Below are 19,440 nucleotides of genomic sequence, written 5' to 3'. Positions count from 1 at the left end.
GAAAACCTGACACAAATCTACAATGTAGATGTAGATGTAGATACTACATTTTTTTTATAAATAAAAGAAGTGGTTTCAGCGTTTTTGAAAATTCATCCCCTAAAAGGGTTAAAAAGGGGTAAAAGTTTGTATCGGAAGGAACATTTTTTTTTAAGTGAAAAGTGTGAAACTTCGTAGATAAACACAGTACTAGAAAACAAGGAAAATGGTATCAACATTTTTGAAAATATTTTTTAGGGTACGAATATTTTTTCGAGCAAGGAACAAGAAACTTCGTAGAGACACTTCATTTCCTAAGGATAAAAACGGATTGAAAATTTTGTAGTCTGTGCGGAAAGAGAAGCGTCGTAGGATTTGAGGGCGTGCCGAGGCTATTTTACGGATTTTGTTATGCTGACAACATTGTGACGTAATTATAGTACGACACTAAAGGTGATATGTACTTGAATCCTTTTGTTCCGACTTTTTGCCACAGCTCACTAAAGGAAGCCCGGTGTTGGCTCGACAACCTAATCCTATGAATTAGCACAGGCACTAGTGACTGCCATTTCACCTTCTACCCAAAGGTTAAAACCAACTCTTGTTTTTATGTCTAAGATACTACAGTGACAGTTCGATTGAAAATACATACCCATACCAACTGTCGTATTAGTACAAACCTAGATAGGTTCTAATTTACTCCAATCTGTCCAGTCCAACAGTTATTTTAGCACAAGTCTGGATAGGTAGATTGGGTAGGTAATCGAACTGTCATTTTAGTATCGGGGACATAAAATATGAAATAATATTTCGTAGTAACTAAAAATAAAGAAATATTTTCAATGAGTAACTTATTAAATCAAAGTCTGAGGGCTTACCGCGGACACCGAAGTTCGCAAATTGCGGGCATCTTTCTCTGTCACTGTAATTACGCCTTGATTGGAGTAAAAGAGAAAGATGTCCGCAATTCGACCGGTCTGGCCTAGTGGGTAGTGACCTTGCCTGTAAAGCCAATGGTCCTGGGTTCGAATCCCGGTAAGGGTATCTATTTGTGTGATGAGCACAGATATTTGATCCTGAGTCATGGGTGTTTTCAATGTATTTAAGTATTTATATATTATAATATATATCGTTGTCTGAGTACCCATAACACAAGCCTCCTTGGGCTTACCGTGGGACTTAGTCAATCTGTGTAAGAATGTGTGTGTGAATTTATTTATTTATTATTTATTATAATTCGGGAACTTTGGTGTTCGCGGTAGGCCCCTCTGAATCTAAATATTCAACGTATCTTATGATTGAGCTAGCTTCAGAATAACTAGGGAAACTCATCGACCTGTATTCATCTAAACTGGATGTGCTTGAATCTGCCATGTGGATTACAAATTATTGCATATCATCTGTACACGACACGCATAGATTTGTTTAATTTAGAGTCATTTAACATGTAATAGTTTTAAGTCGTGTCCGATGTATAAATAAAAATACGTTGTAATGTGTTTCATAACATTACAGGGCAAAGTATGGGTCACATACTTTTTACCTCTTAAAGGAATCTAATAAGTAAATTCCAATTAGGTAGAGTTAGGATTGCAATATAACTTAATTAAGATAGAATTGTAACAAATAAAGAATTTTCCCTATAGGCTATTTGACTATTTTTTGAAAATGGTTTTAATTGATTGTTTATGACTTAATAATTACACTACATTGATATTTCCGTGAAATTTCCTGTATTAAATATAAAAAAAACAATGTTAAAGTTTATTTATTTTGAACGCGCCTTAAACGCTGTTTTTGCAAAGGGGCTAATCACGTGACACGTGTGACGTCACGCGCAAGTAAACTCAGTCAATGACCTTAGTTAATCTTATAATTTATGTGCATTGAATTCATTATTTCACTGTAAAATGGTATATAAATGGTGTATAGTGCCGCAATGTTCAAGTACGACTATAAAAAATCCAGACAAATCGTTTGTTTCCATTCCAACGAATCCCAAAAAAAGAAAAATGTGTTTAAAACTAGTGCGAAGAGACCCAAACAGCATTTTAGGGCATACAAATGTTTTTGTGTATAAAGACCACTTCGATGTAAGTAATATTTAACTGTAAATAAATATGGTAATTAAAGCAGCGGATTTTGTTATTACTTACTCATACTTTTTGTTTCAAACTAAAGTGCAGTATGGAGATACTATTCTCGTCATCGTATTCTATATATATATCGTCGTCGTATACGAATCATCGAAATCGAAATGTTCGTAAATAAACAATTTCTACGTATACTCACACAGCTGTTTTTACATTTCTAAGTTCCGCAGCATAGTAATCCGGATTATCTTTAAAGAAAAGTGCAACCATTTATGCGTCTATGTCTGGTAGGTTGCCGCTATCAGCTTTCACATATTTCGGCTCCATTTTGAGATTCTTATGAATATTGTGCCACTAGATATACGGATAAATCGGAATATATCAGAAAACTGTGAAACAATTACTAAAATTAACTAAATACAAATAAAACTGCTAAAACACTCAAGACAATCAAGAATGTTTACCCGCGTGTGACGTCATCCGAGCGTTGACCAATCACAGAGCGTTCACGTCCCTGATGAAATTTCAAAAAATATTAAATTTTCTTTCGTTTATTTTCCAAAAAATAAACATAATTTACATTCAAATATAGTGAAATATACTTTATTAGTTTATTATCTTGTCACGTTACGCCCTCCTCCACGTATATTGGAGGAGTGAGTAACGGAGCAGGGAGTGAGGAGGTATAGAAAGGAAAGGATAGATATAACAGGGATAGGTTCTTTATTTATCGGCTTTTGTCTCATTATGACACGCTAACAGATGGTTTAATTACAAAAAGAATAAATACGATTGTAGTCGCGCTAGTAGCACGCGCAAGGCAGGAGCACGCGCACGGTAAGGCGCGCAGATAGCACGTGCAAGGTGAGGCGCGCTGGTAGCACGCGCACAGTAAGGCGCGCTGGTAGCACGCGCACGGAAAGGCGCGCAGATAGCACGCGCACGGAAAGGCGCGCAGATAGCACGTGCAAGGTGAGGCGCGCTGGTAGCACGCGCACAGTAAGGCGCGCTGGTAGCACGCGCATGGAAAGGCGCGCAGATAGCACGCGCACGGAAAGGCGCGCAGATAGCACGCGCAAAGGTGAGGCGCGCTGGCAGCACGCGCACAGTAAGGCGCGCTGGTAGCACGCGCACGGTAAGGCGCGCAGATAGCACGCGCAAGGTGAGGCGCACTGGTAGCGCGCGCACGGTAAGGCGCGCTGGGTAAGGCGCGCTGATAGCACGCGCTTAGGAGAGGTGAGACGATCTGATAGTACGCGCCTGCAGAGGCGAGGCGCGCCGATAGCACGCTCTTCGAAGAGGCGAGACGCGCTGACAGCACGCGCCTGTTGAGGCGGCGCCTAGGAGAGGCGAGGCGCACTGACAGCGTGCGCTTGCAGAGGCGAGGCGCGCCGATAGCGCGCGCTTGCAGAGACGAGGCGCTCCGTTAGGGCAACCGCAAAGCACCACCGGACTTGGGCGCGTGCAGAGAGAGCGCCAGACTGCCAGGAACACAGGTACTTTTATGGAGCGCGAGCGAGGGTTTCTTGATGGTGCGGGGCCTGGCTTGGCCCCGCACGGACCCTTATAACTGACGTTCCTTAGTTGGGAACTAGAAGCAAACTGAATTGCAGATGGCCGCTGGGCCGCTTATATAGCTAGCAATAACATTTTCTAGAATTATACATTTTTTTTAATATTTTTGAAAATATTTGAAAATATTTGTTCACCAGTAACAAATTTTAGATTAAATTTAGAACAAACTACTAGAAAACTATACGACCTAAACTTCATGCTAAAGAATTTAGAGTAAATTAATAGTTTGATGGATTATGTCAAAACAAAGAAACAAATATGTCAAGGAAAATTTATAGTGAATTTTAGGTCGATTAGCTTCGAAATTATAATAAAAACATGAAGTGATTAGAAAAACAGCAAGGTAAGTAACCGGACGGGTCAGGGCCGTATTAGGGTAGAAGGAGTTTAGGGAGAATTTAGAAATGGTAGCCAGAAAGTAAACATTTAAAATCAAAAGTTTCAGGGAGTAATTTGGAAGACGAGAATCAGACAGAAAGAGAACGAAAAAGCGTTAAGGAATTATAGCCGATTGGAGAATCCAGAGCATCAGCCCGTGGGAGTAAGGACTGGGAGTTAGGACCCAGGTATGAGATGCTACATTCTTTCAGGATCACAGCAATTCGTTATATATTTTTAATGTTGTCAAATACCCTATTGTGTTTCATTACGTAGCTCTGCATAATAATTAGGGTAGGGCATGCACCGTGGCGCAGACCATGGCAGCACCTTGTTCTTATAGGAAAATGTGATAATAGGCTAAAGTATATTTAGATAAGTAGGATAGGTTAAATAAGACATGTAATTTGTTAAAATATTTAATAAATAAAGAGAAACGTAGAAGGGTCGAGGGAAGGAGAGGTCTGCGGTGGGTCTGCGCATGCACGAATCGCAGACGCGCGCGCCGGTGAGGCGCGGGGGACGAGGTCTTTAAATATGGTGGGAATAAAAGGCGGTGCGCCGCACGCCAGCCTAAGCTGCCGGTCGCCTTCACTGCGGCCCCGAAACCTGGCCCCGCTCAAACGGTATCACCAGGCTAGGGGTCGCGGAGTTGGATAACGGCCGGTAACGAAAAAGCTGGCCCTCACCAGATTACACAGTCGTCCCCAAAATGACGATGGAAGACCGCCCCACGAAGATGGGGCGCGAATGGAAACAGTCTCCGCAGCAGGAACGCGGTCGAGACCCCTCACACCCTCCCAAAAGGGTATCGAGATGCAACATACACACACGCGGTGCGCCGCCCATAGCAAGCCATTACGAATCGAGCAGCCGAGCAAGAAACACCTCTCCTGGAAGAAAAAGAAGAACCTCTCCGACCTCGACCCTCCTGCATCTGAAATAAGAAGAGCTCCAGTTGTTTTACTCCATCTTGCCGCCTATGCCACACCCATACAGACCACAACCCTACGTATAATAGATCAGCCAGGTAGAAGCTTAGGGCCTAACACTCACATCATCTAATAAAATGATATTTTATTCGAGATACCGTAGGTACTTTTACTCAGTCCTGAAAATAAATTATACAAATATTAAATACTAGCTTTTGCCCGCGACTTCGTCTGCGTGGAATTAGTAACAGCAGCCAGAGTAAGTTTAGCGCCTGGATAAAGTGTAATAGCAATCATTCAATTTGAGCATAAGCTTAATTGCTTGACATTAATTATCAGGTAATTCATTAAATTTCTCAATTCCACCCCCCTTTTCACTCTGTTTAGGGATGATTTCCAACATAAAAACTATCATACGTCCTTCCCCGGGACTCAAACTATCTATGTGCCAAATTTCAACTAAATCGGTTCAGTGGTTTAAGCGTGAAGAGGTAACACACAGACACACAGACAGACAGACTTTCGCATTTATAATATTAGTATGGAAGTATGGAAGTATGGATGGACTAACTGTTGCCCGCGACTTCGTACGCGTGGATTTGTATGTTGGTGGTTATATATTTTACATGAGCATAGAACATTATGCAGCAAAAGATATCGGTAGGGACGGTTAATCATTTGTTAATAATTATATACAACGCATGAAATTTGTCTTTCACAAAGTACAAAGTATCAAGCCACTAATCCGGCCTTCACCACTGGAGGGCTTCGTCACTTTTTCTTTAATATATGACATCTATTACAGTTTTTAATTTATATATAGTAGTGTGACTACTTAAAAAACACAAATCAAAATATTTAATAAAATAATTTGTTTTGTTCCCAAACTTGTTCATAGATGGTAGCACCAGTCTCTCTCGCTACAACGTAAATCCGTAAGGAGTTCGTTTAGGAGGTGCAAGCGCGCACTGCTTGCCCTTAGAGCTGGTCAAAGACGCCTAGTCTTACTAAGATGGCATATAGTCGAGAAAATTCGGACGGGCACCGCCGTGGCGGGGTGGCCTAGGGGTTCATGGCGTTAGCCGCGATAGCTAAAGACGCCGGTTCGTATCCGGCCTTCACCACTGGAGGGCTTCGTCACTTTTTCTTTAATATATGACATCTATTACAGTTTTTAATTTATATATAGTAGTGTGTCTACTTAAAAAACACAAATCAAAATATTTAATAAAATAATTTGATTTGTTCCCAAACTTGTTCACGGTGCAATCAGTTTTCGTCTATTTTAATATAATGCCCTTTTACCAAGTTTCATGTTCCTACCTAAAACGAAAACTTGTACTACTTATAAACTTACATCCCCTTTTTAACACCCTTAGGGGTAGAATTATTAAGAACGTTGAAATAACTTTTTTTTATATTATACAATGCCTTTCTAAGAAGTTTCAATAAGCATTTGTAATGGATTCAAACTTTCAACCCCTTTTTAACCCTTTTAGGGGATGAATATTTTAAAACGCTTAAATTACTTTTCTTGTATTCTAATAATATGCCTTTATACAAAGACTGAAGTCCTGTACTCAAAAAAAGGTTTGATCTCCATACAAACTTTCAACCTCTTTTTTACCACTTTGGGGGATGAATTTTCAAAAATGTTGAAATAAGTTTTCTTGCCTTTTAATTAAATACCTTTCTACGAAGTTTCAATTTCCTAGCTTAGCTCAAAAACGCTGAAATTAGTTTTCTTTTATTTTAATAATATGCCTTTATACGAAGTTTCAAGTCCCGCACTCAAAAAAATGTATGATCTCCATACAAACTTTCAACCCCTTTTTCACCACCTTAGGGGATTCATTTTGAAAAACCCCTTCTTAGTGGATACTAACGTCATAAAAGCTATCTATTGTGAAAAATTCAGCTCTCTAGGTCCAACGGTTTGGGCTGGGCGTTGATTTAAGTGAGTCAGTTAGTCAGGACTTTTACGTTTATATATATATATAGAAGATGACTAAAATGGTAAAGTATCAAAACTATTTGTCAGTTATTTTAAGATCACTAATGACCGACGAATGAATTACGGGGGACTATTAAATAGGTGATTATTTTATATAAAAAATAAAACATAAATACCCGTCATAGCGGAAGCACGTTGTGTTGTGTGACTTGTGTGTGTGTGTGTGTGTGTTTGTGTTGTTTGTGTAACTTATTGTAAGTCGATATAGTCGGTTTGTAGCCGTTTTCTTCCCTCTGACAAAACCGAACAATATTAAATATAATTTCCCTTGTGGTTTTATATACGAATTTATCCTGTTTTGATAATAGTTTATACCTAAAACTTGCAGTTTTTGTAAATAAAAATACACAATGACAGAAGTTTGTTTACTTTTTACAAGACAGGTGTCAAAGGTTTGATTGCCATATAAAATTGATAATGTTAGTTCCCGTTTCTGCCATGACGCTTCTCCTTCCGCAAAGACTCTATCTGGTACGAATAGTTTTATGAACGAGGGACTTGATACTTCTTAAGAAATCACAGTATTAGAAAACAGGAAAAGATATTTCATTTTTAAAAGATCCATCCCTGAATTTATGCCTTAATAATTAAGAAAATGCGGTTGAAAATATTTTTGAACAAGATAATTTAAAGTTCATGTAAATACACTGGAGAACAATAAAAATAATTTCAGCGTTTTAGTAAGTTCTTCTTCTAAGGGGTTGACAAGGTTTGTATCGACAACATTTTCGTTATTGAGGAACATAAAACTTCGCCGAAAGACATAGTGACACAGACATACCTAATACTATCTACCTACCTGATGCTAGATTTAAACCAAAACAAATATGCAACGATTTTGATAGCACACGCAGTGCAAGTGTTATTTTAAACGTCAAACCTATGAAATTATGATGTATTTATAAACAACACTTACACTTCGTGTGCCATCAACTCTACTACCTTTTGCTGCACAATATTCAATGTGCATGAAGAATGTACAACAACCAACATAAATATCCACGCGTATGAAGTCGCGGGCAACAGGCTAGTGTATAAATATATGAAATGTCTTTGACATTGCCAATAAAGGCAAACTTCTTTTTAAAGTTGACCTGCCTAATAAAAGGTTAGACTTCTAAAGTCATATACTATTCAACTATATTTTACTTGAAAAGATAAGTTGCTACCGACGTAGTACCAATTCATTTAAATAGGGTCGAATGAATGCATGACAAAGGATATGAGTAAAGAGTGGTTTATGTGCTTGATTTAGTATTTTGCACAGAAAAAACTGTTACATATATTATTTGTGTTTCCATGTACATTTATTCTGAGGTTGTGCAATAAAGAGGATTTGTATTGTATTGAATTGTATTGTTTTTACGTGGCCAATTTTTGAAGGATATAATAAACCATCATTGAAAAGAAACAATATTTACAGTACATATGGTGCTACTTTCTCGCACTAGTGCGTAAAAGAACAATTTCGTGCATATGTCGAAAGTTTAAAGGGCCATATGTACTGTAAAACGTTGTACAATACACGTGCGAATAGGTAATTCGCAACTCGTGTCGATTTAAAACACTCCCTGCGGTCGTGTTTTAATTTATCGCCACTCGTTTCGAATTTCCTCTTTTCTGCACTTGTATCGTAAATAACTATTTCCACACGTTTGTCAATTTTTCAGTAACCTAACTACACATTGCTGGTAGCAGGCGCGGCTTCCTCTAAGGAGCGCTTGTGCAGTGCACTCCCATAAAATTATAGTGCCTAATTAATATATTACTCTTTAAGATCTATCGTACAAAAGTCAATACCAATTAAATAATTACCTTTATTCATTATAAGTTTATAGACGGCCTATACTACTCGGCCTACTCCTATAATTTCATAGGAATCATAGGTAACGCGCGAAGCGGAGCGCTTTGGATTGCGCTCCTATGAAAAAGATTTAGTACATAAAATCAATAGGAAATTCAATGAGAGCGAAAGAGAAGTTTCGCTACAGTTCCGCACGTGAAACAGAAGATTTTCTATGAAGAAAGAGGTAAAATTGGAGCAGCGCTCCGTAGCCCGTTTGACCTTGCGCCCTCTCGTCGAATGCGCGCGCATTGTGTGCGCCATATTGTCACTTGTTTGTAAACAGACCTTAGTTAGTAGTCAATTTTAAAGTACGCGCGTGAATGGAATTTTGGCATTTTTTTATTATAAATAATTAACCAAGAGTTTAAGCAGTAAGTGCACATAATTTGTTTGTTGTGAGGTGTTTAAAATGAATGAATTTAACGGGAGAATGTGAAAAAAGTTTACAAAATCGACTCGAGTTCAATATAAAAGGAAAACCTTGAACTTTCGTAACAATGTTCGTCAAAAACAAAAACTTATATGTCATTAAATAAGATCAATATGAAAAAACACCGTGGTTGTGTTATGCCGCTGTGATAAAAGTAACTAGGTGTTTTAGTTTATCGTGTTACCTACCTAAGTACATGTATGTACCTAAGTATATGTCTTGTTTGGAGCGGGCGCGGGCGGGCCGGGCGACGGCTGTGCGGTGAGTTTGCTTGGACCGAAACCGATGTGTTAACAATTTAGCACATATTTCCATAAAATTTGAAAACAACATTCACAACCTAGAATCCATTTGTAAAATGAACTGCAGTTAGCGTCTATCGGTCGTCAAGATATTCGTAATAGCGAAATTCTATAAGAGAGTTCAATGACCGTATTTTGTGTCGGTTAATTCAATGTGTAGTTTTTTACTGTGATAGTGAACACCCATAATATAGAATCACCAGCCGCCGCTGGCTGGTAGTCCTAAAGGTGCGCAATATAACCGATATAATATATATTAAATGAATTGCCAGTCCTGTCCTATATTTCAAAGTTCCAAAATTATCTGCTAAAGAAGTATTTCACATTTCCGACCTTTGACCGTCATTTGTTACCCGCAAACTGTTATAAAGACGAGCCGTCCTTTACCGAGGTCACTTAATTGATTCTTTCTTCAGGACTGACATTTCAATCACTAAACGCGCGCTGGTCTCAGGCATACTGTTATAAATTTGACCTATTATTATATGCTTCTTCTTGCTTGTTCTTATAAGTTCGCTATCATTGATTTCGTTTTTAGGTATAGCTTCTTGTTTATATTTAATTAATATTAACATAATATATATGTATCATTTTTCATGTCGTTTAATGATGCTGAAATAAAAGTATAATATATCAGTATGACCTCCAGATCCCTAAAGCTTTGTTTACAAAAAAAATACATTGATTCGCCTGCGCGCCTATATGTAATTACTGGTGACGGAATTAACGTCCTATTGTGTATTGAAATAGAAGTTTTACAGAATTCCATTGTTAAATTATTGCTCTACGTCTTCGTCTTACAGAACTTAATGATTGTGGGTATTTGCAAAATTTGTAATTAAGGTACCTATTGAGATATATCATATATAAGTATTTTATTCCACATCATAGTTACCTACATACAAATACTAAATTAAAACAAATAAAAATTAACTTACTTTCAGCTCTTATCTCTCATCACTAAAAGTATCTACTGAAATATATGTCAACAAACTGTAGGTGTGTGCTTGTGTTTTTATTTCATATGTCAATTTCACTTACCGGTTTAAATCCAATAACTTGTTTAATTGCTGCAACAATATCACACATTTGGCAACAAAATAAACACTTTTACTTTTTTTTTGATACAGTTAATAACGTTTTAAAAGCAATAATACGATTTTACTACTAGCAGTTAAAGTTATCTCGAATTGCTCCACTCAACTGGGCAGGTCGTTACATTAATTCATCTCGCTTTTAAAATTTTGTATATTTAAAACTGAGTAATATTGTGAAAGATCTGCTATTTTAACTATATTCGAACCCTTTATTGAACCCATCGAGTTTTGGCTACTTAGATTTATTTTGACGAGTCTAATACGTTGGGGTGCACGGGTGTAACATACAACCCAAATATATAAAACCGTAATTTAAAAAGTTGTGTTAATTTTATCAGTGAGGCCTTGTAAAATTCATCACTGTCGTAGGAGGGTGCTATCAAAAGTTGTACCTTTATAATCAGTAAGACTGTTGTGAAACTTCTTAGGCGAGTCGATAATCGATAAAATGATGAGAATTTTATTGTAAGTGAAATTTTAAGTTCGCGTCATGTCGGGGAGAAGAACGTCATGGCGTAGATAGAGATAGATTACTGTTGTCTTGTATACAGTGCTGCAGGCTGCTTTTATTTTGTTATCAGTAGTTATACCTAACCACTACAGCATATATAATTTTCCATACTTGTGACAAAGGAATCCGGTTTTCCGCACTTGCAAACATACACGAGCCACAATCTCGACGTAGACAAATGCAACGCGCCTGACGTGATGACAACAACTGTCTCTGTTTATACCTATACTGCCAATGCCAAAATATTGCCAAGAGATTGCCACACCACACCACCACACCACCACACCAGAGACATATTTTATCATATAATAAATAAGTAAATAAACAAATAAATAAATATTATAGGACATTCTTACGCAGATTGACTAAGTCCCACAGTAAGCTCAAGAAGGCTTGTGTTGTGGGTACTTTAAAACATACAGATACATAAATACACAGAAAACCCAAGACTCAGGAACAAATATCCGTGCTCATCACACAAATAAATGCCCCTACCGGGATTCGAACCCAGAACCATCGGCTTCACAGGCAGGGTCACTACCCACTAAGCCAGACAAGTCGTCTCATCCCACGAGGATTACTATAGGTATGTACTAATAACTAATATAACTACCTATATAAAAAAAACGGCAACAGAGATACATCATCTGTGAAAATTTCAACTGTCTAGCTATCACGATTAATGAGATACAGCCTGGTGACAGACAGACAGACGGACAGACGAACAGCGGAGTCTTGGTAATAGGGTTCCGTTTTTACCCTTTGGGTACGGAACCCTATAAATTACTCCATAAATCTGACAAATTCATTTATATAGTTAAAAGGTTATTAGTCAATAAATATACTTTGCCAGAGTAACTTGTCAGTGGAGCATATTATAAGCAGAGATAATCAAACTGTATTTTTCTTGTCCTGGTATTAAAACCCATTAGGGTGAAATAAAAAAATATATACTCGTATTGCCAAACTATGTATTAAATATGGGATATTGGAATAAGTACCCACATATGAATATTATTTATCAATATAAATCTCTTCAAACACGTTATAGGTATCAGATTGTTCATTAATTGTATATTATTATCGTCAGAACACAATCCACATAACACAAATTTCTATTTAGATGTTTCCTAGTAAATCCTGACTCGTGTAAAGGAAGTCAAAAGCAGACCTAACAACTACCAAGCCACACCCGAAAACTAGCTTTACTTCAACGCTTCCAATCCAACAAGCGCCGAAGCTTGTGATCTTTTAAATCTATAACGTGTAGAAATTAGGAAGCATAATGTTAATAACTCGCAAACTATGCGGCCTGTTGTACATACAAGCATTATTCCCTTATTTCACCTTTGTCTATGTAAAATGAGCTTGAGCACACTAAAGTCGCTCGCTCAGTTCGTTCAACAATGGGCCTAGTGAAGATTTAAATGTTAACAAACTTGTCGTGCCTCGGCTATATTCTAGAGAGGCAATTAATTTGATACTGTATGGAAATGTTATCACACTCACCTACTATTACAGTTTGTAGAAGCTAATACTATAAAAACTCAAGCATTTCTAAAATAAACCATTCAAATTTATTTTGTTGTTTGTAAATATAACGTAAGGCAGCAGGCGTATTATGGCTGCGCTTATTGAGCATGACATGATAGGTATGTAAGAGAAGAGCGTCATGTCATGCGGGATCAATATAATAATATATGCAAGACGCATTCCACTAAGGTCCACTTGCACCATCCCGCTAACCCGAGGTTAAGCGGTTAAACCGTTAACTCTGTATCAAATTGGTAACCGTGGTAACTCCAAGTTTAACCGGTTAACCCCGAGTTAGTGGAATGGTGCATATGGCGCTTAGTTGTCGAATCAACACTGCTTTTTAGGGTTCCGTACCAAAAAGGTACAAAAGGAACCCTTATGGTGCGACTCTGTCCGTCCGTCTGTCTGTCATATTGAAATTTGGAATAGTCATGAAGAATGCTAACCTAAATACATTGAACGTGTAATTCTTTAATATTGTTTTTATTAATTACGGAAGATGCCCAATATAAAGAGGGGGCGAAATTTCAAAGTCTAATTGCTAGCTCGAGTGGGATATCATTTGAAAGAGCTCAATTTGACTATTACAAAACAATTTTTTCTTTTTTTTTTTTCACAGTGAAAAAAATTGACTTATGAAGGAAAATGTTTAAAAAAATACCATTCCCCCCCCCCTTATCTCCGAAGTTTACCAACCAACAATTATGAAATTTTTACACAATAATAACATTGTCATAAATATTACAGGAAAAATGTAATCTCTATCTCGAATACTTTTTTTTAATTAAAAAAAATTAATTGTGTTTATTATACTTGAAATATCTATAAGATTACATTAAAACCACCTTCTTTCAAATAAAATATAAAAAATTGAAATCGGTTTACATGATAAAGAATTATCCCAGAAAAACCAATACACATACAGGTCGCGCAAATTAGTTAGCCAATTTGCCGATAGATGGGGCTATACACAAATACGCTTATTACTTATAATTCTGGTCAAAAGTCTTTCGAGATTATAGTTACATGAGAAAATTTTGTTTGTACGGAACCCTCTGTGCGCGAGTTAAACGAACTCGCACTTGACCGGTTTTTAATAATTCAAATGTAATAGCTACTAGTAGTTGTGGTGCTTAACTGGGTGGAACATTCTATCATGTCTCATTTTTGAAATCATATTTTGGCAAATTAAGCTTTTATTACGACAATAAATGAATCAGAACTGACAGTTGACGTTAGTAAAATAGTTGAAAATTATACCCTGGACACTTCATACTTTTTCCACGCCGTGCGTTGTCGTCGCTTGCATAACTGATTGCCTATTATTATTGGTCTGTTGCCAAAATGTAAAACGCAAACGTAGTATTAGGTTTCTCGCACAAACTTCCCTCTGTATTCATGAAGCAATTAAAATAGCTCGTCGTCACAGCAGTCACTATGAAATTCTGCAAATATTCAAAAGGCCAACGCATGATAGAAGAATTAGTACCTAACAATTTTGTCTTTCAGAATATACGGTATTTTTCCTTTCAGTAGTAGGGTAAGACCTCCAGTGAATGAACACTTAAGCAATTATCCAAGCTTGAAAAATCATTTCTCAGTATTCATTAATAATTTGAATAATGAATTGCAATTTAATCAAGAAAAAATATTGCTTGACGGCCTCTAGTCTGGGATGCCACATGCGTTGACACCCTCGCGCCGTCCCACCTTCCGGGCACCAGCAGCAATGCTGGTCGTGCCGCGTCCATGGCAGAAGACCTCAAACGCCGCAAATATGCCACCCTTGGCAGCAGTTATATTTTTGAGGCGTTTGGGGTCGAAACGCTCTGGGGCCGTGGGGGCCAAGCGCGCGCCGGGTATACAAAGAGATAGCGGCGCGCCTTATAGACGCCACAAGGGACCAGAAGGCTGGCCAGTATTTTGCTCAACGCATTAGCATTGCCATTCAACGTGGCAATGCAGCCAGCCTTCTGGGCACACTGCCCATCGGCAGTGACTTGGAGGACGTGTTTTATTTATAGGGCCTTTATTTTAAGTTTACCTAGTTTGTATTATTATTTTTAAGCCTATTTGTAGTTAAGATTGTTTTTTCTTCTTTTTTATTATTTATAGTGTCATATAGTATTTAATCAATCCTCATTTAATAATTAAGAAAGTAATTTCTGCGATTTTTTATTACTTTCATAGTTTTTGAGTTTAACATTATTTATCAAAAAGTACCCAAAAACCTAATGAATGAACATGAAAACTAGTGAACGAACACCGCAAAATCCAGTGAATGAACATAATTTCGATCTTTTTAATCAGCATTAAAAATACATTTTTAACAGAAAACCCGTTTCCAACTCTATTCTAGTAGGTATAGCGAAAGCGTTCATATCTTTTTATCCCCTCTATTTGTTATTAAATATATAAAAATGTAATAAAATCATGGTTATTCACCAATAACACAGAAATCTGTTACATATTAATAAGAAAAAGAGAATCAATATTTAAAACAAGGAACAAGGTGCATATTTTGATGAAAAAAGGTCAGGCTCAGCAAATAATGCTTAAAATAATAGACTTTTCATTCCGTTGTTCGTGGTTACATTGTTCATACATAGAATTACTAGAAACCCAATGAATGAACAAGCCAAATTTTGTACTGTTCATACATAGGCATGAAAAATCTAGTAAATGGACTATGAAAAATCTAGAAATTTGGTTTGTTTCAATACTGGCTGAATGAATCAGAATCGTTTTCTATGCAGAATCACAAAAAAACAAACTCAATACCATTTCGTTTATATATTAATTTAGACAAAAAATGAAATCTAGACGACACCAGTAAATGAAAACACCGTTTGATAGAACATTTGATAGGCCAGTAGTAATGGAAATCTAAAAAATAAAGACTTAATCGCATAATACGCCGACAAAGTAACACACACATACAAGGAACATAGAAGGTTTAACTCTTAATCTATCCAAATAACTAAACTTTGTACAGGTAAACATTAAATAAGCACTTCATATGTTGCTCCAAACGTACACTGTTCTTCTATCTAATTTTTCCGTACAAAACTTCAAAACCAGAAACACGTAAACTCCAAACGCACGTCACATTCAAACTGGTTGAAAATAAATTTATCACGGGTTGCCATTGCATAGAAAATAAAGTTGTTTATAAGAAAAAAAAAACCGGCCAAGTGCGAGTCGGACTCGCGTTCCAAGGGTTCCGTACATAACACAATTTAAACAATGTATTTTTTATGTAAAACGTGAGTGAAAAAAACCCGTAGTGGTCGGATCAAAAACTAAGTAATTAAGCCCGACTCACGCTTGACTGCACATTTCTAATAGTTTTTCCTGTAATCTATAGGTAAAGATCTATTTTTTGTATTTTTTTCAAAATTTTAAACCTAGTAGTTTCGGAGATAAAGGGGGGGAAATAACTTCTAAATTGTTTATCCTAAAATTATAAAAAAAATATATATTTGAGATTCTCACAATGAGCTCTTTCATTTGATATGTAACACGATATAGTTTGAAAAACTTTATTTTTAAATTTTCACATTTACCCCCCAAAAGTGGCCCCCATGTTTAAAATTCATTTGTTTACGTTACATGGTCGTCTTTGGGTCACAAACTTACAAACGTATACCAAATTTCAACTTAATTGGTCCAGTAGTTTCGGAGAAAATAGGCTGTGACAGACGGACAGACAGACAGATGCACGAGTGATCCTATAAGGGTTCCGTTTTTTCCTTTTGAGGTACGGAACCCTAAAAATACGACAAGTGGTAGCAATTGCTATATTTCTTATTTTAGACAAAAAACGTAAATTTGTTCATTCACTGGGGGGTGTTCATTCACTGGTGGCTTTACCCCATAATAAATAAAGGACAAAGAGAGCCCTCTCGTGCAACTTGTTTGTAACCAATTTTATATTACATTTAATATAACAACAAATACTAAAAACAGAATCATTTTTCGCCGTTTTTTGCGTAATGGTACGGAACCCTTCGTACCGTCTGCCTTCTTCCGTCGTCTACCGGCCAAGTGCGAGTCAAACTCGCGCATGAAGGGTTCCGTACCATTACGCAAAAAACGGCAAAAAAAACCACGTTTTTTTGTATGGGAGCCCCACTTAAATATTAATTTTATTCTGTTTTTAGTATTTGTTGTTATAGCGGCAACAGAGAAACATCATCTATGAAAATTTCAACTGCCTAGCTATCACGGTTTATGAGATACATTCTGGCGACAGACAGACGGACAGACAGACAGACGGACAGACAGACAGACGGACAGACGGACAGTGGAGTCTTAGTAATAGGGTCCCCTTTTTACCCTTTGGGTACGGAACCCTAAATGAATAAAAGACAGTAATATTTTTCTGAGATATTTATTAAATTTTATCGCAACTTACTCATTTAAATCTGACAACTTGATATAAAAATACATACAAATAATATTTTTTCGGAAGGTATTTCGTTACTGTTACAGTTTTCTTGATTTTACTCATATTTCTGAAAAAAAGAACAATAAATTAACTGTTTGGCCGAACTTAATATCACTACATAGTATAAATAAAACAAAGTCGCTTGCTGTCTGGATGGATGTGTTAAAGTTAAAGATCTAAGCATAGGGATGTATGCTTAGATCTTTAAAACTACGCAACGGATTTTGATGCGGGTTTTTTTTAATAGAGATATGATTCAAGGAGAAGGTTTATAAATATGTATAATACATCAGCATTGCACCTGTGAGAAGCCGGGGCGGGGTCGTTTGATTTTTTTCGATATCGGACAGAGATACTAACTTATACTCAGTTCAAGTTACGTACAAGTTATCCGATAAAAACAGGAATTGCGTTAGCAAAAAATAGCATGAATAGATTCAATAAAAAAGGATAGTTCCTTTACAAATATAGTAAATTGATTTATGAACATGTTAGTATTTTTATATGACTAGAGAGACAGAATATGGTTTCTTTTTTAACTTTTTGATGCAGGACCCTAAAACCATTAAACGTAAAAAAGAATGGAATATATCACTTTCAAAATGATGATTTACGGATTATAAGGATAGAAACTTACAGCATTGTTCGAGAGGAACGCACTGTCTGTCCTTCCTCCTGACCAGTTCTTCGCGACACTTGCAGCCGGGCAGGCAGATGGTGGTGCAGGCGCGGTTGGCGTCGTGTGACTCACAAGTGGGCTCGCAGTGGGCACTGCAAGCGTCGTGAACTTCATCGGCAGAGCACCCGTCGGCTGCTATAATAGGACGGCATGGGTATTTACTATTTACATTCTGATACGAGTTTATAAACGTTCCTCGCTGAATAATCTTCTTATCTTTACCTAACTACAGCTTTACAGTACTGAGGGTTACTAAAGTAAGGACGGTAAAAAACGAAAACGGCGGTTCGATTTGCCTACGGAACCCTAAACAAAAAAAACAAATTGTTATTAAAAACTGCTACTTCAGGGCTGTACCTATGATGATCGTTATTTGCTTTAACATTGCTTTAACGACCTTCAAGAAAAGAGCGTACTCCCATCTTAAAGGCCGGCAACGCACTTACAACCCCTCTGGTGTTGCGGGTGTCCATGGGCGGTGGTAATCGCTTACCATCAGGTGATCCGTCTGCTCGTTTGCCTCCTATTTCATAAAAAAAAAAAACATCAACAAATATTAGTAATTAACCAAAAATTTCCAAAAAACTGAATCGACAAAAGAAATCCAATAATTATCGAATCTGCTTACCAAACACGAGAATCGGTAGAAGAATGCTACCTGTAGATTAAAACGGCGCAGGACAAACAAAAGCCAAGTGTAACAATTGATGATGATAGCATGTGTTGTCTTAATAATATACTTAATGTAGGTACTTACCCGCAACAAAGGCCATGGGAATTATTGTTACGAAGACGAACAAAAAAATTATCTTGGCAGACACCATGATTGTATCACGTATACCTAATTCCTAATGCTGGAGATTTCCTCAAGCGCACTTTATATAAGTTGTCTGTGTTTATTCGTCTATTTCAACAAGGAAACAATATTATGCACCTTCACACTTGCAACAAGGTTGTGCTAAAATAAACACTCATAGAACATATTTAGGTTATTAACATATAAACACAATGTATAGGTATACATACACACCCGCGCACCGTGTACTTATACAGCGTGCCGTCCACTATGGGGTCCAAGGTATAAATTCAATTCAGGGCTCGATTTTTTGCTAAACCGAGTTACATTTACTATGGTACCAACTCCGTAATCACGAAAAAAAATGTTGGCTTTTCCATAGAACATCATCCGTATCAGCCAAAACGTATGAAAAAGCCAATATTGATTTTGCGATTTCGGGGTTAGTCCCATAACAAAAGTAGCGCAGTTTAGCGAATAGAATCGAACCCTGTATAAGTATTTAAAGCCCCATGCTGGGAGACACTGTATATACCTAAATCAATATATACAGATACATACTTATATAGGTTTTTGCCATCAGTGGTTCTGTCGCAGGCAAATTGTAAGATTCGGCATTTTACAAACGGCGTCATCATTTTACAAACGTTTTCACGATTGCAAATTGCCGAAGGCAAATTGTTAGTGCGCTCAATAGTGTCAACGTCACCGTGATGGTTGTCTGAGGGTAACCATGGTTTGCTGTTTTATAATTTTTTTATTGATTTTTATACCACACCCAAAACCGAATCAGAGCACTCCACTATCCACGTGTTATTGTCT

The 19,440-nt window shown here is 37.1% G+C and overlaps 1 protein-coding gene across 1 annotated transcript; it reads right to left on the bottom strand.

Annotated features, from left to right (window-relative positions):
• Positions 1-4,639: 4,639 nt before the first annotated feature.
• LOC134755451 (IgGFc-binding protein-like) lies at positions 4,640-18,757 on the bottom strand. Its single transcript, XM_063692008.1, has 3 exons — positions 18,580-18,757; positions 17,781-17,957; positions 4,640-4,962 (listed from the first exon to the last, which is right to left on the bottom strand). The coding sequence occupies exons 1-3, from the start codon at positions 18,644-18,646 to the stop codon at positions 4,655-4,657; spliced, it is 552 nt and encodes a 183-aa protein (XP_063548078.1). The 5' UTR covers positions 18,647-18,757; the 3' UTR covers positions 4,640-4,654.
• Positions 18,758-19,440: the final 683 nt, after the last annotated feature.

This window comes from Cydia strobilella, chromosome 2 (genome assembly GCF_947568885.1).
Source record: "Cydia strobilella chromosome 2, ilCydStro3.1, whole genome shotgun sequence".
NCBI lineage: Eukaryota > Metazoa > Arthropoda > Insecta > Lepidoptera > Tortricidae > Cydia > Cydia strobilella.
This window is presented reverse-complemented; position numbering and strand designations above follow the sequence as displayed.